We start from the raw sequence: 22,688 nt of genomic DNA, 5'->3' as shown, positions 1-22,688 counted from the left end.
CTGACTGCCAAATTTGTACTGTTGTATAAATCAATGTACTCACATGTACTGATGTGAAGATGAAGAAGAGCCTCGGTCTTTCGTTACACTTCCTTATATCATCCCCTATACTGCCTTACACTAGCTTATCTACTAGCTTTACCCACTAGCTTTATCCAGCTTTATGCACTCACCGTAATTACCAAGACCACCTGTACTGCCTTGAGCTCAGACACCAATATAGCCTGAGCCTAACAAATCCCATAATACAACATGCCCTTTCTTTTTTTCTTTTTGTTTTGGGCCACTCCATCACTACCAACAAGCAGACGTAGTAACTTACCTTACTTGTGTTGCTCGTTACCTGACTCCATTAGGGCAGTCTCCATAGGCTATGCCTCTGGCTTGTCTGACCCTGTGCCACCATCTAAAGTACTCTTCTCGCTACTGTCAGCTCCATTACCAGTCTGCACTAGCTTTTCCATCACCCTGACCTCCGCCGCTACCAATACTTTTACCGTGACCACTGTCACTACCAACACTCCTTCCACCAACATCTCCAACACTACTTCCACCAACCCTGACTAGCCCGGAGTCTTTTGGTTGGGTCAGTAATGACTCCTCAACCTCATCTCCGTCTCTTCCATCTTTACCTCGCTCTCCCCAGTAAGAGGCAGGCTCGACAGGCTTCCTGTGGGAGGTCTCCACCTGGGCCGTAACCGGCTGCACAGAGGATGGCACCACAGAGCTGGGAGTTGGCATAGGCCCAGACCTATCTAGCTCGACCTCACCTGCAACCAGTGCAGGTCTGCTACCAGCAATTCTCCTCTGAACCTCGGCTAACTCCTGCACTACTACCCTGAAAGCCTTGACATTTTCCAACTCCATGACTGCTGCCTCCTGTTTGGCTTTCAGCTTAGCCAATTTCTCCTTCGACTTCCTCCACACCTCCCTTTCCTCTCTTTCAATCTCTGCTACCTTTTTCTCATGACCTTCTCTGTCTAACATTCCATTGCTAGATACCTCGGCTAAAAGTGAGCAAACCTTTTCCATTACAGACACTGGTTCAGCTACTTTCTCAGCACCTTCCCTTACCTCATCGTGACTCTGTTCTCTATCACACCCCATAAACACTTGCACATCTCTGGTGCCTTGGGCTGTCCCCTGTTGACTACCAATTTCCACGTATTCGCTACTCTTCACTCCCTTGGTTTTACAAGTCCACCAATCTTCACCTGTGTGACCTTTCTTAACTTCGCTCTCTCTGTCAGACTTATTTGTCAGGTTTTGCAACTTGACATCATCTGAAACATAACTTGACCCAGCAATAATGGTTCTCGACAAAAACGGCTTAACTGGCTTAATACTTCTACACTCCTTAACAGCCTCAAACTTACTTTCGCATAACGCATTTACAACAGCAAATAATTTAAGCTGCCTCAACTCAGTTATGCCCAAGAAGTTCGTTCTCAATCCTTTCACCACATGAACTTCAGCATCCATATGCCTGTCTTTACTTTCCAAATGAACTATTACACTTCCAACCACTTTTAACTCACTACCATCATCAGTTTCTAAAACTGTCGACGGTTTCTTTAACCATAGGTCCAACTTATTGGCTGTTGCCTCGGTTACCATAGACACCTCAGCCCCAGTATCAAACGTAAACTCTACATTTACTCCATTAACTTCTAAATACTGCACAATTCCCTGGCCTAGTCATTGATCTTCACCATATTTATCTCTATAACCAGAGAATCTAACACTTCTGCCCTTACTATTATCCCGGTACCCTTCATCATACCGGCTCGTCTCACGCCTCTCCTTATACTTCTCCCCCTCAAACCTATCCATACTTTTGTCCCTGTACCTACTAGACTTGTCTCTCATCTCGCGGGGGATTTCTCGGCCCCTGTACCTTTCCCTACTAATATCCCTGCTGCCATATCGCTCATAGCTACTATAACGGCTACCTCCTGACCTCCTGCTGCTACCTTGTCTATCGTAACCTACATCTCCCTTATCCCTGCAAATACGAGATACATGTCCTCGCCGTCCACAAGAAAAACATTTAATGTGGGGGCAACTCCGCATCTCATGACCACTACCTCTGCAATTATAGCAAACTCTATCTCTACTTTCCCTACTGTTTTCTCCATGTCTAGAGACATACCTTTCCCTGCTATTGTCTCTATACTTCCTACTGCCACTGTCCTTGTTATACTCCCTGCCTCTTGTCCCATATCTACTAGTATCATGCTCCTCACTACCATCATACTCTCTACTACTCCTAGGGCTACCCCTAGGGGAAGATCTACCTGCTGAATCATAACTTCTATCTCTATCATTACTCCTGTACTGCGCTCGACTATCAAACTCTGATACCTTTGCTACTTCTCTCTTAACCTCACTTTTTAAATCACTACCTCTACTATCTGCTCTCACGAACCTGTCTGAATGATTCGCCATCTCACGAGCCCTCAATGCCTCATGTAACAACTCCCAAGTCAGATTGGCGTTCTTCATTAAATCTCTGCTTACTTCTCTATCTCTCAACCCGTTAACCGCCACTATAAGGGCAAACCTTATCCTATCATTATTGTTAGTCACCTCCGCATATCTGCTCAAACTCTCTACCCGTTGTAAATATTCTCTATCACTTTCTCCAAGTGCCTGCCTAGCCATCAGAAACTTATGCCCCTTTACGAACATACTCTCTTGTCTACCATAATAATCCTGCAAAACCTCCACTGCCTCTTCATAAGTAGAATTTATGCCATCTACGTTAAACCCTGCACTCCTCAATACCTCTCTACCACTGTGCCCAATAGCTCTCAATAGTGGCACTAACCTACCTCTACCTCTCATAATAGGGCGTCTATTGTCACCTTCACCTTCGTAACCTCTTCTCTCAACAGCACTCTCAATACATAAATTCATCTCCTCTATAAATCGCTCCCATGACCCATCACCGTGCTCACCAAACACCAGCTTCGGAAACCCCCTCTCCATCTCTACCCGACACAATATCTCTGTCGCCACAAATTCACTCTACCCCACTCGTATGAAATTAGTGTAATTCCCACCTCCGAATATGTAATAAATATTTACACAACAACACCGCTACTTCACCTCACAACACCACCCTGCCTCACGTCACCTCGCCTGCACGCCCGTGAAAGGGTCTAATCAACCGTTAAACTTCACCCTGTAACCAGAAAAATTATCGCTGACGTTAACACACAAAGAAAAAAAATCAGAATTTTGTCAACTGCGCCATGTTGTATAAATCAATGTACTCACATGTACTGATGTGAAGATGAAGAAGAGCCGCGGTCTTTCGTTACACTTCCTTATATCCTCCCCTATACTGCCTTACACTAGCTTATCTACTAGCTTTACCCACTAGCTTTATCCAGCTTTATGCACTCACCGTAATTACCAAGACCACCTGTACTGCCTTGAGCTCAGACACCAATATAGCCTGAGCCTAACAAATCCCATAATACAACATGTACTCCGGGGAAAATTTTGTTGAATTCGTATTATGGAAAAATATTCGTATAATGAGGTTAAACATGATAATGCATTTCGTAAAATTTTTGAAAAATCGCATATCAGTCCCGAGGTGCACTGTATGCTCTTCCATAAAAATGTGCTCTCAAAACGCGAAACTAAGGTCAACGTAAGATGCAAATACGTTTTCTACAGGCTCAACACAAACAAATGATTGTTTCCTTTCGATTAAGCGAACACATGATAGGCTAATTATACAACTATTCCCTACTTATAAACGTTTTGGACTAAGCCTGCAAAAGGGTTTATGGTGATTTCGCCAAAATTCTATTAGTCGAAATACGCATTTGCCGATAGGCCATTGGTCGAAATTGAAGCCTTTCGTCGAAAAGTGTAGTTTTGGTCGAAAATTTAGGCTATTGGTCGAAAACCAAGGTAGTTTAGTCGAAAATAATACTACATGTATTGGACAAAAACAGTAAGAATTATAATATTAATAGTAAGTTTTTACCTGTTAGTTAAGTTTATCTTCAACTTAGTGTTAGTTTAGTTTTAAAATTTTTGTACTAGCTCCATCAGCTAAACATATGCTATGCTATAATTGCTGTATCAGAAAATACTTCGCATACACACTTGTGATATGCGTGCAACTGATTTTTTATGGAGTTCTGTGACATTTGGGTGTAATAATTTATACATGTACAACGTATTGCATGCTTCTTTACTACATGATCAAATTTGTGAGAGTTTGTTAAAAGCTATCACTACTTTATCGACACGGAAGTTAATTTGTTTCACAGGCTACAGTTAGTGAAGTATTTTGAAATTGTATCCTAATTTTGGAGTAATGGCTATATATTTTTTCAGAATTAGAGCGCATTGGTAGTGGTATAATACAAGTATTTTTATATGCAACTGTGCTATAATCATGTATACTTTCTAAGCTTGTGGATTTATTCTTCAGTATAGCTGTGCAACCACCCCAATCAATTGCATACATGCATGTGTATAAGATATGCCTATATGCATATTGTACAAGTATGCTTGTAACTGCATAATTAATATTCATAGAAGTGCATTGACTCATTGTAGCTATTTCTCCAAAAAGTTAATGTTGCAATTTTACAGAGTAGCGTTTTGGCATCTTTCGTAAGAGCTATTGGAATATTTGTTCATATAATTGTTGAGATTCAACTCTCAAAATTTTAGATTAAACTTGTAGTAACAGCATTAAAAAATAAATATAAATCAATAAAATTGATTTATTAAATAGTTTATTCAGTAATGAATGACCTGCTAAAATTAATATATGACATAACTCATAATATTATTAAGAACAGCAATGACAGATAGCTAAAAATAGCAATTATTGATACAATACAATGTTTTGGTCTGTTTCTCTCTCTTATTTTATTGGCCATCCTAATTAAATTTTGTCTTGAAAGACTACTGCTGGTTGCACATTCTGTCATAAATTCTTTCAAGTTGTTGTCTACTATCGAGGTAGCACTTGAGAAAGGTTTCAGTTTTGCTTCTTCTTTAATCTATAATATCAGTCAGAGTCATGTACAGCTTTTTCATATGCTAATATTTAGTACGAAAAGCTTCAGCCAAACTTTACATTAAATTAGTTTTGAGGACTATTAATGAGATTGAGTGCTTCTAACATTACTTCTCTTACCTTAGTTATTAAAGCAGTTCGCTCTTGTAGGTATTTTTGCGATAGACACTTGTGTAAGCCGGATGCATTGTATGCGGATTCAAAGCTGTCACTCTGGGTCACTTTGGCTCTGCATTCTTTTCGTTTGCTACAAATCCAATAGACTGTCTTTCTACCATCCATCTTTTTATAAATTTTATTGACGACGTAGCTGTACCCATTTGATGACACAAGCATATCTCCTTGCTGCTTGCTCCCGACTGGATAAATCTCATATGTCACCACACTAGAGAAATAAATGTTAGTTATGGTTATCTTTTTATAAACCAACACTAGAATCGCAAACATGTGAGACGAGATAACTGCATTGCATTACCGCCATGAACATATAACACATGTGAATGGTACATGGTGTTTTTATTTCTGTTTCAGTTCTGCTCTTCGTCGATTTCTCGGATGTTTCTGGTACCACCTGATAGCACGACTACGTAGATGTTCATCTTAATCGATGCTGGAAAATAATTCCACAATTTGAATCGATATAGAAATTTTGTGCCTTTAGAAATTTTTCTTTTATATATAATTGATAAGTGAATCCCACATATATTATTGTGTAGTTAGTATATGAAAACCACTCATTGTCGTATTGATGATTTATTAAAGAAGCAATAGATTTTTTTGGTGATATTTATTTTATGGTTAGTGCTAATAATAATTATATTTATTTAGACTTACGTATCATCAATGTCACTGTTGTTAAAGTCATTAGGTCCTGGATCAATATGCATAATTGATGATGAGGAGTTTGACCCGCTATAAACAAATAATATTATTATATTGTATGCTGCGCTATCAAAACATGTATTAATAATTATGAAAGAGGTTCGCTTAATAATTTTATTAATAAATTGTTATCTTCAAGTTGAAAAATAATGTGTAACTTGAGCTGAAGGTCTATGTTTATGCCATATGTCATAAGAGAAAATATACCTTTTAAGTGGGCTACTTCCACTCCAAGATCTATAGCGCTGGTCTGCCCTCGATCTGCTCACTGATCTATAGAGTTTAGTTGCCCTGGTTCTGCTCCTTGATCTCTCACGTTGATCTGTCCTGAATCTGCTCCTTGATCTCTCACGTTGATCTGTCCTGAATCTGCTCCTAGATTTATAGTGATCACCAGCCCTAGTTCTGCTCCTTGATCTCTCACGTTGATCATTCCTGAATCTGCTCCTAATTTTATAGCGTTCACCAGCCCTAGTTCTGCTCCTTGATCTCTCACGTTGATCTGTCCTGAATCTGCTCCTTGATCTCTCACGTTGATTTGTCCTGAATCTGCTCCTAGATTTATAGCGATCACCAGCCCTAGTTCTGCTCCTTGATCTCTCACGTTGATCTGTCCTGTATCTGCCCCTAATTTTATAGCGTTCACCAGCCCTAGTTCTGCTCCTTGATCTCTCACGTTGATCATTCCTGAATCTGCTCCTTGATCTCTCACGTTGATCTGTCCTCAATCTGCTCCTAGATTTATAGCGTTCACCAGCCCTAGTTCTGCTCCTTGATCTCTCACGTTGATCTGTCCTGAATCTTCTCCTAATTTTATAGCGTTCACCAGCCCTAGTTCTGCTCCTTGATCTCTCACGTTGATCATTCCTGAATCTGCTCCTTGATCTCTCATGTTGATCTGTCCTGAATCTGCTCCTAGATTTATAGCATTCACCAGCCCTAGTTCTGCTCCTTGATCTCTCACGTTGATCTGTCCTGAATCTGCTTCTAGGTTTATAGTGTTCACCGTGTTTATAGCGGGCATTTAAAACTGTATATGACCTGTATGAAGTGCAGATGACAATTAACCGTCATACAATAGTTTAAGTTACCATCTGGCACTTGCTCTACCATGAAATACATGTAAATGAGTCATCATTATGATTTAATTTTTCTGCAAACTGTATTATATTATTGCCTGCACATCATACATAATTTCCTTTTTATTTCAAATAGTACTCAATTTTGAATAAATTGATCATGTGAATTTTAGTAAGCATCAAGATGATAACCCAAAGTTATTAATCAATTCTAAAAATAAAAAAAACATTTGCAGAATGTTCTAGTTCATTAACTTCTCAATCTCACCTTTTTCTCTCTGATCGAGGATGTGGCTGTGACTGGCTGCTATCTATTAAATTCAAGTGGTCATTCTGTGTTTTGTTGGCTAGTGATAACGACGTATGCTGTCTTAAGGATCTGTAATAAATTGTCATTATGGTCAACATGGACTAAAATTATACGGTAGGATAATTGAAAGACAACAAACTTTGTGATAGCAAGTAAACTATAAATTTGATGATCTTGTCTCATAGCATATACATGTAGAATTTTATAAAAAATGTTTTAACAGATGACTTGATATCAAGGTGTGGTCTGTATAGGAATCAGCTTTTACAATTTTGACGTCATATGAGTATAAAACTGCGGAGTGTAGATTTAGTAAGTCAAGCATCCTAAATTCAATTATAATATTGTTTTATATTATACTTACTCTTGCGGATGGAGGATTTAGGGATTGTGTTAATATCAATGACGGTGTCATGGATTCTGCTGTTGCATTGCTTTCTACAAATAAAACTAGAGTAATCGTCACAAGAAAGAAATATCTTGCTTGAGTGTGATAACATTAGGTACTGTGGTTACCAGCCAGTGTGCTAGAATTTTATTAGGATAGCGAAGGTGACTTCCAAAAAATCAACAAAAATATTTTCAACGTGATTACAATATAAGTACAGAAATGCTATTTTGTAGAAGTGGGATGGACTATTCTACAAACTTCATTTGCAAGATGCAATCGGTAAACATGCAGCGCATAATGTGTTCAAACTGAATCAGATTGAAGTGAATTGATAGCAGCTATCAAACTGATAAAAGTACATTTGAGAGCAACTGCGTGCACACACAAAATGACAGGGTCTATATGTATAGTAAGCATAGCTACATTAGATATTTACTATGTAGTGTCCAACAAACATGTACATTTAGGTTAACATTTAATTACATAGGTTTGTATAATGATTAAAATGATGTACCATGTCTTATTTTACCTTGTGACTGTGGAGTAGATGCCGATGTACCACGAGAACACACATTTATTTGCCCATCACCGGTTGTGGATGTTACTGGGATACTATATATAAAAATATTAGAGTTATTTGACAAACAGATAAAACAGCTGCAACACAAAATAATAATTATGTTACTAAAAACAAGTTAAAACAAAATTTAATAAGTTATTTTTCAACTTACTCTTTTTCCACACTTGTATAAGGTTGACTTTGCGTTTCACTAATTACATTAGACCTGCATGAAGCTGGTATGTCATCACTTATCCAGTTTGCTGGGGGAGGCGTATACCACATTTTCTGCTTTCTAAAGAAATCAAAGGTAATAAGAATCTTATTTTGATTAGTTCTGAGCAATTCAATTTCCCACATTTGAACTTACAGTGAAAAACGTGTAATCCTTTAAGGTTTTTATAATAAGTTCAATAACTATAATTTCAATAAGCTACAGTGTGATATTTTATTTTTGTATGTATATAGTACCAAACCAAAGATTTACCGGATCATGCTCATTATCATTTATATATGTGTGCGCTTCAATTTTATTTTGTTATAAGAAGATATACTAATAACATATTATATTAATTTTAGAAATCCTTTTGATAAATTAGGCAATTGTTTTGAATTTCAGATGAATTTGGTTGAATATTACTTTTGTGACCTACAGTTGAATGTAGGTAACCAAAATGTTAACCTGATGTACAGTTTAGGTTAAAACATTTCAATTATACTTACAATTCCTCAAAGTTAGGTGGTGGGTCAAAATTGTACGTCGGATGATGCAATGAGCTTACATCTGGGCATGTTAACCTGTTGAAGAAAAAATCTAAACTTGGCTAATGGCTACAATAATTATAAGTACTAGACGGTTGAGTTTAATGGAAATAGAATTTCATACACAAGCACTGCAAAAACTTTAAATGAATAATAATACTATTAACAATTTACCGTAATTCTTCATTTGTCCCACTTGATCGTGCTGAACTGCATAAGTGCTTCAGTTTGCTTTTTACTACCGATTCAGATGTTTCTTCACCAGCAGTCTGAAAAAGCAAAGATATTGGGCAATAAATTCAGTTTTTCAGATAAACCTAGAAAATCTCGATCTATCATGCAATTTCCCTGATGATTTTTGTATGTGTGTACATGTATATAAAATATTTGCCATAAACATAATAATTATATAACTTGCTTTACTCTGATTTATGCCTTTTGTTGGTTAATTGACATTTTCACAGTTTTCTAAGTAAATAAATCACAATAAATAACCTTTAGTTCAAGCATATGTTAATATGTTAACATACGCTTAGCAAAGATTAGCAAGGTTGATATCAGCAAATCAATTTACAGTCTAGGTTACTCACAGGTAAATAGTCTGGTCTATATTTTGTCTGGTAAATCATACTCTGTGATTTAAACTTTACAAATGGCAACTCCATGAACTTTTGTAAAGTGATAATGAATCTACGTTTTATTTTACCAGTGGTGGTCGTAGATGGCAAAACCAAGTTTTTCCATCATTTGTAAAAATTGAATTTTTGACACTATTTACTTTTTGCTGTAATAAGTTTGTTTGAAATGTATACCAGATGTAGCTAATAACGAAAAGTCATGCCTTTTACGACACAATGTTTTTAACGACATTTGGCTCGTGAAGATTTGTTTCCCTAATTTATGTTTATACATTTTTGCTAACTTTATGGACATTTAAAACTTTTATTAATTTAAAAAGAATATGTACCTTAGGAAGGTCTGCGTTACAAATGCAAGCAAGTATAAGTACACCTATTACAGGTAATGACAAGTCAGGAACACTTACCACACATCTATTGCAAACAAAGTCTACTTCTCTATCTCCTTTCACAACTTCCTGATAGACTTTCAACGTGAAGGCAGTACACTCATACCTGCCAACTCTCACGCATTGGGCGTGAGACTCACGCAATCACCCCAAAGAAAAAATGAAAATGCGTGATAAATGCGTGACATTTTTGCCCCAATTTCCACAATTTTATATATACTTTCATTGATACATCAATTGCCCCAAAGCCAAATCTCACGCATTGCCCCACTCTTGGGTTGGCAGGTCTGAGTACACTTTAGATGTACCCATAAATTACAATTGTCACAAGCAAAAGCTCTGTTTCTCTTTGTAACAAGTCCTTCACAATGTGCACAAAAATCTTTCTTACTTGCCATCTTCCTTGCCATTCTGCTACTGTTAAAATGTTACACTATAGGATATTGCCGCTTGAATTTATATTTCGATAAATGGCCAATCTTTCTTCATTATTGCAACTTAATTAATTTGCTTTGTCTTTGAAACAGTACAAAGTTGGTGTAATACATCCACTCAAAATCTTCTACTTCTTCTTTTTTCATAAATATTAAGCTGGTCAGATTGCGTACAGCGGTGAGTAAAATTATGGCAACTCTTTTTAACTACTTAAATGAAAGTTCTCTTTGTTCTATGATTACAAAGAGTTACTAGCTAACTTAGCTCTAATCCCAAAACTCGAAGTAGACTTGTCAATCATTGCATGTCTCCAAAATGTTCATTGAAGTTTTAATATCTGGTCTCAGTCTTGTTGTGCAACACATTTGGGAAACATCTGAGAAACAATGCAAGAATAGCTCAAAGCAAAGAGCCAGCTATAAATATATTTTGGTTCAAACCACTGGGAAGTCATCTCAGGGTTTACACTTTTCCTTGTTTGAGTTTGTTGAGCATTTGAAATCAATGCTCAACAACTCTTAACACTTTCTCTATATTTATCTTTTTCACGAACTATAAACATGTGTTAGGTTTTTGTTAAATGAAAGCAATAGAGTTGAAATATATAAAGTTTTAATTGCATATTTAATCTGCTTGCAAATTCTGAATAAAAATGATACATACTGTTGTATTACACAGATGGAGAGGATGGCTTGGATTATAACGAGAGCGATATAAGATCGTTTTTCTTTCATTTTGTATTTTTCCGAAAACGCATGGTCATCCCCAGACATGAATATAATGTGCTCGTTAAATGCAAGAGTTGTCTACTCTTAATGAAAACATAAACATGAGAGGATAACTCGCACTTGTACTAATATCATTACAACATCCCTTCACAAGCTCAAAAGCTGGCATATCTATATAATGATCTACTAAGATAAATCGGCACATAAAACCTGTGACAACCACATAAGCTATCGTAAATTTGTATGGGTAAATGCAACGCAAGTAAACAACAAGAATGTTTGTCAAGATAAGGTACGTAATAATATGCAATAGTGATTGTCAAGAGTTCATAGTTTGTTGCTCAGCGATATGATGTAGCAGCATGTCGCAGTATGGTAGTTACCATAGTTCATAGTTTGTTGTTCAGCGATATGATGTAGCAGCATGTCGCAGTATGGTAGTTCCCATACTCTTAAGCTTATGCCTCATATTTATCTGACTGTTGCCTGAGCCGCATACTCATCCTCGGGGTTGCCGTCATAGCTGATCTGACATTAACTCTGCGTCTTTCCGCATTTACATTAGAGTCATTAACTGAGATTACTGCTGACCTGTTCCGTACCAAGTGCTGACCATTATCTCCCTCTATGATAACCTTTCGATCGCCATCTTGGTTAGCTCTGAGTACTGTGCCCTCCTGGCTACTATCTCTCACCATAACACGATCTCCACCACACACTGCTGGAAGATCTTTTACCTTAGGATTGATATCGTGGTTCATCTTCATTCTCTCTTTGTAAAGCTCATTCTTGGCTTTAAACTTCTCATGATCGGGTAGCTTTGGCATTAGACTATCAGGATGTACTGCCAAAGTTGTTTTCAGCATCCGTCCCATAATCAATTCAGCGGGAGAGTATACTCCTAACTGTGGTGATGCTCTGTAGGCAAGGAGAGCTATGTATGGATCTTTCTCCTTGCTGAGCAAGGATTTTACTGTTGCAACCGCTCTCTCAGCTGCACCATTGCCGCGAGCATACTTCGGGCTACTTGTGACATGGGTAAATCCATATGCTTTTGCAAATATTTGAAAGTCCTCAGATGAATACTGCGGTCCGTTGTCAGACACTAAACAATCTGGAATACCGTGCCGGGAAAACATACTTTTCATGTGGGATATGAAATTCTTTGATGTAGTATCTCTACGTAGTAAAGCTATCTCAGGGTATCTTGAATAATAATCTGTCACTATCAGGTAGTTGTTTCTCTCTAGTTGAAACAAGTCAGTGCCTAACATTTGCCAAGGGCGATCAGGGTTAGCGGAAGGTCTCAGGGGTTCGTATGTTATATTCAATTCTCTCTTACACACTTCACAATTAGCTATCTGTACCTCTATTGCCTTTGCCATAGACGGCCACCACAAACTGTTTCTAGCCCTTGCTTGGCATTTAGTAATGCCTAAATGTCCCTTGTGTATATCTTCAAGAACCTGACTTCTCTGGGATAGGGGAACCACCAATCTCATGCCTAGCATCAGCAGTCCCTTGTTCATAGTAAGTAGTCCTCGCCTTTCAAAGTACGGCCTCAGGATTGTGTCCATGGATAAAAGGTAAACTGGCCAACCCTGTTCAACATAATGAATAACCTGTCTCAAAGTTTCATCTTCCCTTTGTTCCATTTTGAATTTTTCCAATCTGTCGCAGCTTCCATTCCAATGCACACTCTCTTGTACGTAGCTCTCAATCACTTCTACTCGTACTATATCACTCTGTTCTGGTTCCCCAGTGTTATATCGTGATAGTGCATCCGCTGCCTTGTTGTCAGTTCCACTCACATATTTGATGTCATAGTAGAATCTCTGTAGTCGCAATTTGAAGCCTTGAATTCTGGGAGGCAGCTTATCTAGAAACTGATTACCGAACAAGGGAATGAGGGCTTTGTGATCTGTTTCAATCGTTACATCTTTCATTCCTAAGACATAATGAAAAAATTTCTCCATTGCCCAGCACACTCCTAGCGCCTCCTTTTCTATTGCTGCATAATGTTGCTCCGTTTCACTAAGGGATCTACTAGCAGCCGCCACTAGCTTACGAGTGCCGTCACCTTGAAGTTGACTCAGAGTAGCTCCTAGTCCTTGATTGCTGGCGTCTGTGGTCACAAATGTGGGCTTTTCTGTACTGTATGGAGCAAGAATGCTTGGTTTGCTGAACAGCTCTTTGACTTCTTGAAATGCACTCTCCTGCGCATAACCCCAGTGCCATTCAATACCTGTCTTCAGCAAAGCCCTCAGAGGGGCACTCTTCTCAGCCAGCTTCTCTGAGAAGCGTGCATATTGATTTGCAAGACCAAGGAAACTTCTTACAGCTGTCACGGAAGTGGGTGTGGGAAAGTCTTGTATTCCTTGTATTCGCGGTCCAGCGCTTATACCCTCCTTGGAGATGATATACCCAAGAAACTCCACATATTTTTGACCAAACTTACATTTTGACTTGTTCAGTGTCATACCCGCCGTCTTGATTGCGGCCAGGACCAGCTCCAAACTTTTGTCATGTTTCTTTTCCGTTTCTCCAAATACACACACATCGTCCATATGAACTATCACTCCTTCAATCCCATTCAGCATTCTATTCATTTCTGCTGAAAATATTTCCGGGGCACTACAAAGGCCTTGGAGAAGTCTTTCATACATGTATCTTCCCTTATGAGTCAAAAAAGTAGTCAACTTTTTTGACTCTTGACTGAGTGGTATCTGAAAAAATCCACTGTTAGCATCAATTTTTGAAAACTTTACACCGTTTCCCAGACTAGCAAGACTGCTCTCTACAGTGGCCATTGGATGAATTTCCCTCATCACATATTTGTTGAGTTGGGTGAAGTCTGTACAAATTCTAACTTTGTCTTGGCCATTTTTTGGTACAACGACCATTGGTGCAACCCAGGGTGTTGCTTCAGTAATTGGCGTGATGACTCCATCCTTCACCATCTCATCTAATGCTTGCTCTGCTTGTTTCTTTAGCGGGAATGCTATTGGTCTAGGGACGTGTATGGCAAAAGGTATGGCATCCTCCTTTAGTGTGATGGAATGTTCACTCTTCACTTTTCCTAGACCCTTGAACAGCTGCTGGTCCACATTCACATCACTCACTTCACATCTGTCAACATCCACTGATATTAACTGTAGTGTTTCACAGGCTTTTCTGCTCAGCCATGGTGTCTGTTGATTCTCAACTACATATATATCTTCTTTTGTGGCAAATTTACCAGCTTGTATGCGGCATCTTATAACCCCTAAGCAATTTAACTGTGTTTTACCTTCCCCGTATAATCTTTTAGTTGAAGGCTCCAATCTCCCTTTGAAGTGATTTGGTCCACAAACACTTAGTGCAGCCCCAGTGTCCAATTTAAAGCTGGCTGTTTGCCCCTTCTTCAAGCTTGTGTCTACTTTGACTGTAGAATGCCATGCTCCTGTGTTGATGGATTCCACTAGGTTTATTTCCCCTAAATAAACCTCCTCCTGAACCTCAGTTTCATCTTCTTTTAGAGCATTTATTTCTGCTCTTCCTCTGCACTGTCTGGCAAAGTGGTTAAATTTATCACAGTTTCTGCATTTTTGACCCATAGCGGGGCACCTTACTTGCTTGCTATGATTCCTTCCACATCTGCCACAAAAGCCTCCACCAACTGTTTTTATTGCTGGTTTGGTTTTCCAGCTTTTCCTTTCACTCCTTACTACCTCAATATCTCCATCCTTGATTTCCTGCTTTTCTTGCTTTGGGGTGGCAGTCACATTTTTGAACTTGACTGCCATTTCTTGCACTCGAATTGCCTTGACAACGTACTCTAAAGTGAGCTTCTCATCAGGCTCTCTCATTAGCTTATCACGAAGCTTCACAACATCCATTCCAAAGAGTAGTTTATCTCTGATGAGTAAATCCCTCTGTGTTTCAAACTGACACCCTTCAGCTAGCCTCTTCAGCCTCATAAGATATACATCACATGACTCACCTGAATGAGTGCAGCCGTGGAATTGAAATCTATTCACTATAGTTCCGGACCTTGGGTTGCAATAATCTTGAAATTTCTTTAACACGTCATTTAACTTCCTCCCCTCCGTTCCTTCTTCTATCTCATGAATCAGACCATTTTCATCAGGGTCAGTTGTAAATTCCAGCTGTGAATATACTTCCCTTACATCTTCACCTCCTACATGTCTGAACAAGACAAGCTTCCTTTTTTCTGCAGCCTTGCTTGTTGCCACCAAATCTATGGCCAGCAAATAATCTTCAAATGATCTGGACCATTTTCTCCACTCTCCAGAGAGATCATCAGCCCTCAGATCTAAGCCGTGTGGAGGCAAAACACCTTGCATGACACCCAGGAACAAGTTTAGACCGCTGCCACCATGTTGTATTACACAGATGGAGAGGATGGCTTGGATTATAACGAGAGCGATATAAGATCGTTTTTCTTTAATTTTGTATTTTTCCGAAAACGCATGGTCATCCCCAGACATGAATATAATGTGCTCGTTAAATGCAAGAGTTGTCTACTCTTAATGAAAACATAAACATGAGAGGATAACTCGCACTTGTACTAATATCATTACAACACATACTATCGAGTTCCTCAGTTTTAGTGATTTTCAGTATATCAGCCTTAAATGAAACATAACATATGTTCTATTGTTTGGCTGTAATTTTAACTGAATTTATCTCAAATTTGTGAGCTACCATTGTAATACATTATTTTTACAGTGTTTATGTTCATGGTAAATCAGCATATAAAGTCTCAAAGATTTTCTGCTCAAGGCCACAGTCATAAGCCTCGATGCCGCTCCCACATGACATGTGGGTGCGGCATGACATAACATGCGACATGACATAACATCCCATACATTGTATAAGATGTTTTAATTTACAATGTATACATACTAAAATATATTTGTATATATATTTATGTTGTGATAATATAAACTTGTACTGTGAAGTCAAATGACACGTATACAATAATTAAGGTTGTGACCATGACAAAAAACTATTACAGTAGATTGATAAGTCCTTATAAATGACAAGATGTAAAATAAGTTGCAATAATTTTGCAGCAGTGCAGTAGTGAGCATTTCAAAACCATGCAGTGTATATGCATTTGGTACTTTTACTATCACAGCATACATGGAGTAGAGCTGCTAGTATTTCCTTATGTTCAATAAGTAGTATTGATGCAAGGGAGAATCGCCTACTGCAAATTGTGCAGCTGTAGATGCGATAAGATTGTTGCTAGTACACATTGACTCAACATTATTTTAATGAGCCACAACCCTAATAATCATATTAACTAGCAACTACCAAAATCAGAAGATATGGCAGTACTGTAACTGCAAGTCTTGTTTGTACTTAGAGTTGTGCTCTCTTAATAAAATAACATTTTCTGCGAAAATATTTGAATACTTCGACCAATAGTCTTCAATTTCGACAAATAGTCTATGAATTCGACAAATTGTCTATGAATTCGACAAATAGTCTATGAATTCGACAAATAGTCTATGAATTCGACAAATAGTCTTAAATTTCGACTAATAGTCTACGAATTCGACAAATAGCCTGTCGGCAACAGCGGTTTCGACCATTAGTTTTTCGGATAAATCTCTATTTCCCGCCACCTTTCGTTTTGACAGATGTGTAATGCTCGGAGCGTTGCAGTTTTAAACTCGACTGATATGCGAGATTAGCTTTTTGTGTTTTGTTTGGCATTGTAGCATACAACAAATCGCTTCTAAAAGCTTTTACTACAGAAGCCTATGCATCACACGAACGTACTATCATGCTAGTCATGGAATTTTAAAGCTTTTTCAGCTCGGGGCCATCAGACGCTCTCATTTTAAATCTATTTAGCACTCATCAACCCTTTAATCATAGGCTCATCGTATACAGAACCGAGAAGGTATGTTTACACAAAGGCTTTTATGTCAAACATTAATATAAAACGATATTGGTGTGTATTCACTGTCATTATTGATTCATGTAATTCTGTTTTTATTTTACTCGCAGTGATATAGCCTGTTAGTCTTCCTTATTTTCTTAGTTTTTACAAGAATTGCATCAGACAAAATAAAGTGAACCCACACTACTTATTAAAAATATGTTCGTTGACGCTTTTGAAACTCAGCTCAAGTTGACTGCTACATATATAGTTGAAATTACTCTGACATTATTCCGCATTGTTTCCTTGCTTTAATGTTGACAATCGTTTGTAAATATTGCGGTGATCACTCAGGAATTTTATACTGTGGTGGCTTATGGTTATGGTTGTTACAGGCACCTATGGGACAGAAAGAAGCTTAGAGGGCAAAGGTCGATCATTGTAAATACGATAGAAAGTGATACCAACCAAATCTGGCTAACTTATGTAGCAGATATGAGAACTGACTAAGTGGAACCAGTTCTTGCGGAGTTAAGATGTTCTTTTTAGAGAGATACATACTTATCGCAGGTATATCTTACAAACGTTAGTTCTGATACTTGTCAAAGTAATTAAAACAACATATTGTTTATCAATACTACTATTTTCCAATATTAAATTAGCATTCCAATCTTGCTCAGTGTTGTATTAAGGTGTGTCTACTTATATCAGTTGTAGCATTGAACGATTCCGTCTTTCTTTTCACTTACTTATATACTGCTCAATACTACCCAATACTGCCTAATACTAACTAATCCACTGTCTTTATTCACTGTCCGACCACCTGCAACTGTGTTTACATCAGATGCCAATATAGCCTGAGATCCACCGATATCATAATACAACACACAGCTGCGTTTTGCAATTGAACAATTTTTTGGAAAATAAAACTAAAGCATAGCTGAAATTTGCATGAGTAAATAGTTTTGTTGATTACGCATTGGTCTAGTACGAGTAAGTAAAATTTAGTAAGTGGCTCTTGGATGTTGTAATGTTATAATGAATGCAGATGAAACAGAGACTAAGTACAGTTGATGACTACTGGACTACATGTACAAATATCTCTAGTTATCTACTTTGTAAATGCTGTTGGTACCCTAGCATAGTGTACCAGCCTATTCCAAGCGCCAAGTAACATGTATTGCGTTGGAATATTGGTGAGAGTTACGTTACGCGCAACTTTCCATCAAATTGAATGCAAATGCTAACTGTGAAACTTAATTACAGTGTATTTTTATGGAAATATTTGCTTCAACATACAACAACTCTTACAGATAAAGTAGATTTGAAATCATATTAGCTTCATATTTAAAGGTTTGCCTGTGTAATGTTTTAGTAAAAAACTGGCTGTAATGGCTACTGCTAGTAACAAAGGAGATGGTTCTGTTGGTGAGCTGAGTGAAGAAACAGAGGATGTAAATTGGGACAGAAGTAAGTATATATTCAGAGTCAACTTTGTGTATGTAATAGCTCTTACTATCGTAAAACTTCTATTTGAATGTCATGGCACTCTATTGTTTAATCCTTTCCCTAGAGTGGCATTTTATTAGAGGGGATGTTCAAATAGAGGCTGGCGTTGTATTTTTCAAATAGCTCGGCAGAATCTTGGGAAGTCAAATTTAACCCTCTTATGGGCGAAGCAGATGTTGCCTATATTTTGCACTCTCCTTCAAGCAGAGTATCATTGACCCTTTTGGGTGTAATAAATCGGAAATAACTTACCTCCAACTTGCCGTAGATTTTTAAATAAATATGCATTGGGAAGCTGAGAATTAGCTCTATCAGTTGATATCTACTGCTTGCAATTAATCTGCGATGATATTAAAGCCTGTGTTGGAATTTGTTGGAATTTTCATTTTTTAATTTCATTTTACATTTAAATTCAACTTATTATTTTATAACTATATTTAATAATGTTGCAATAAAGCTCATTGCACTCATTGATTTGTTTGTTACAGTTCGCAGCGAAAACTGGCTTTTTATGTCCAATAGAAGAGGAATTATTAGCGTCAATCCATTGTAGCCCATTTTAGTCACAATGATGCTATCAAATAATATGCCATAAATCTGCAAATTTATAAGGTATATAATAATAATCTTCAATGCTACAAATATGCGTTCGAGAACAAATGACATAAACAAACTATAACATTCAGAAACAAAAATGAACATTTTTGTTTCTGTTTTTATTTTTTTATTTGATTTTGCTTTGCATCGTTTACTTGGCCAGTTGTGTTCTAATACTTGCTTTAGTTTCAAACCATTTTATCTTCTGGCATTTCAATATTTTATCTTCTTCTGGCAGTTGAATACCTTCTGCAATGTCTTTTGACCTCAAATCTTCTTATGCACTGCCGAACTGGTCGATATTAGCATCCAAACAATGTTTTACCAGAGCGAATCTTTTACACTTTGCATTTCACACAAATGCAACGCCGTAAAGGTTTTGCTCAGTAAGCATAACTTAGCTTAAAGGTTGACTTGCAACAAAATTCACATTACAGTTATTTGGTATCAAAAGATTCGCCATGTCTTACTCTGTTGTGTAGTAGGTGCCAAATATGTGGAAATGTGATTAAAAGCTCTTAAAAGCTCAAAAACAAAAAGCCGCCGTAGATTGGAATCTCTTGATTTCGGTGACGTATCCGCGCTGTATGGTTATTGTCTTGTCACGTGATGTTCTCGCGTGAATTGAAAGGCCAATAAAAAACTCAATATCAAACTTATCGTAGCAATAGTTTATGATAAACACTTCGGGTTTTACCTAAGACCCCGTATCAAATATAGATGCTCGCTACTTTACAGTTTCGGCTTGGCCATTCCGTTCGACTATTCATGTCCGAGTTGCGATCATAAAAAATGTCAAATTCTGAAAAGTTAAGACCCTGGCGTTTCGAGCCTGACGCTCTATCTCAAGAAGATCCTCAACAGAATCAAACCTCCCAGCAAGTAAGCATCGCCACTAGCCAGCTCTTATGTGCCAAGCTAGCTAGTAGTAATAGTTTTAGCTTGAGAGTGATAGAACGAATATTATTATATATGATTTTAATGATGATAATTATCGCTTCAATATTGCGAAAAAATAATTACAGATTTTTCTCGAATGACAACATTAACAATTTTAATATTTAAATCTAGCGCTGCACTGATATACTGTTGGATAACATCGACCTGATGTATTAGCTATGGTTGCATAGACATATCTGTTCATTTCTTTAGGAGCTAATACCAACGGCTACAGAGTGGTGTGCCTGCAAGCGTTGTCAAGACATGCCATCTCTTCCTGAATGTTTGTGCTGCCATTATGCTGAGTTTGCGCATTGTCTCCTTGACCGAGGGGAGCATGAATGCCTGTGTATGCATCCTGGTGTAAACGAATTTGTGGCGTCTGCACCCCTTGAGTTGAGGTGGAATAATTACCTACGATATCATAGTGAGTTGGGTATTCATTTAATGCCAACAACACCAAGGCTATGCTAATGTGTCAAGCATTATCTAAAATTCTTGTGTTACACATTTAATGCATCAGTTGAACACACATATTCTGAACTCGTGGAACACAAGGAGAACTGGTATATTTGGCTTGTACACTTACTACAGTAGAGAGTGTATTAGTTTTATGATTTTATTATATAAAGATCGAGATTATTTTGATGATCAGCAATTATTGTTTTTCAATAATTGCTTTGGTAGATAATCTATTCCCATTTGGAGAGCCATCGCCAAATGCTCGGAAAAGGTTGTGTGCATACCGCAATCTTGTGTTTTGGTTTATGTCGCAAATCTTGTTTGCAAGTCTGCAAACTCTTCTTCATCATCCGTTGGTGGGAAAAGAGCCCGAATCTTAGACACCAAGCAGGCAGGTAGAGGCCGTCGCTCACGGCGACAAATTTGCGGCATAAGCCAAAACACAAGCTTGCAGTATGCACACAACCTTTGTAACAACATCCGTTGTAATGGACCTCACTCTCAGGCCGTGGGAAATTAGATCGGACTGGCATCGCTTGAAGCCTTCCAGCTCCATGGTGTTAGAGCTGGTGGTCTCTGTTGACTGCAAAGTAAAGAAAGTTACGATCAACAATTACTTTCACATTATTTGAATGAACTATTTAGCTAGATGAGCAACTTCATGTTTATGTATTGATAACTACTAAAAAATTTGGGTTTTTGTCAGGCTGTGAAGTAAAAACTGTCAAAGTTTTACCTTGACAAGATGGCTGCTGACTATTAAACCGCAGCTCTGATCCATCATAGTGTAGGCTCTGTATAGTGCGCGATGCCCCGGACTATCGCATCTACCGTCACCTGCCAAATCAAGCTCCCAATCGATTGCTGCCATCAATCCCTCGTTATGCAGGGTGTACTGCTCAGCAATACACTGTAAAATATTGTAAAACTTCATTATACAAGATTAATTTGTATCATTATCATTAGTCTAAGAATGTAGAATCCTCTTCCCCCTTTTTGTGCTATATTATGATGAAAAATCAGAATTTTGAATTATAATATATTTTGCTTGAAGGATGACATATTTTCATTTCAAGAAAAAAATTGTTTCTAAATGTCGTTATTCAATTAGTGTGCCTAGCTTTTACTCACATTTTCCAAGTTTATGAGTAAATATTAACACTCACACCATGTAAGTATTCTCTTTGTTGGTAGAGGCAAACGCTGTGGCTTGGTATTGCGATGTTCAGGAGCGACAGAAAACGGAGGTTCTGCGTAAGTCATCCGCCAGAAAAGAGTGATGTAGCTGCCAGCAGGGGGTTGATGACGTGAGCTCTGTTCACCCTGGCAGTTGTTTCCCAAGTGTACGATCGGTGACAGGAGGCACATGTAACCTTGAACTCTACCCATCCGCCTTCTCGCACCATCGTGAATGAGCAGGGGAGGGCGCAGGTGTGACAGTGAAATAGTCGCTGGAGTGCTGTCACACTTACTATTATTTTCTCCTCTTTGAAGGAGGATTCGGGTCTGAAATCACAACACAATAGTTGACTTGCAATAAGATTTGTACAACATCATTTCCTGTTATTATATCATATTTGCTTGATCAGAAAAAGAATAAATATATAGCCATGCAATCATGACACAGATTTTACAAAACCTTATCAGAATCCATGATATTGTAAACATAAAATGTGAGTAATAACTCTATGGATATTTTTTATATTTTGTCAAGTTTGGTTTAGTTCAGCTCTATCTTACATGTAATTGGAGAGCGTTTGACGCTGGCCAACATAGCGCTCAAACTCTTCCCAGTCTTCAGTGGTTGGCACAAATTCTTCATCTAATACTAATAATAATCAACTAATAATATTAATATGCTATTAACGATGATACCAGAAAATGACAATAACTATTTTATATAACATATCTATAAGTGAGTGGGGTTAAGAAATTTGGCGAAATTAATCGTGAAACAACATTATTTTATCAATTATATATTAATATATTACGTTTTACAGATAGATATGCAGTATGAATTAGTTTTGTTATTATAATAAGAATAATACACGTAATT

At 37.7% G+C, this 22,688-nt stretch overlaps 2 protein-coding genes across 2 annotated transcripts in view; one reads left to right on the top strand and one right to left on the bottom strand.

The window, feature by feature from the left end:
- LOC137394298 (uncharacterized) overlaps positions 1–22,688 on the top strand; it is a 290,856-nt gene that overhangs the window by 212,055 nt on the left and 56,113 nt on the right. The gene's annotated exons all lie outside the window — the stretch shown is intronic.
- Positions 3,183–6,623, bottom strand: LOC137392999 (uncharacterized). The gene is made up of 6 exons (XM_068079380.1): positions 6,409–6,623; positions 6,146–6,313; positions 5,891–5,968; positions 5,177–5,441; positions 4,877–5,039; positions 3,183–3,187 (listed from the first exon to the last, which is right to left on the bottom strand). The coding sequence occupies exons 1-6, from the start codon at positions 6,621–6,623 to the stop codon at positions 3,183–3,185; spliced, it is 894 nt and encodes a 297-aa protein (XP_067935481.1).

Source organism: Watersipora subatra, chromosome 4, assembly GCF_963576615.1.
Source record: "Watersipora subatra chromosome 4, tzWatSuba1.1, whole genome shotgun sequence".
NCBI classification, from domain to species: domain Eukaryota; kingdom Metazoa; phylum Bryozoa; class Gymnolaemata; order Cheilostomatida; family Watersiporidae; genus Watersipora; species Watersipora subatra.
The sequence above is the reverse complement of the archived record's forward strand: the minus strand, read 5'-3'. Positions and strand labels throughout refer to the sequence as shown.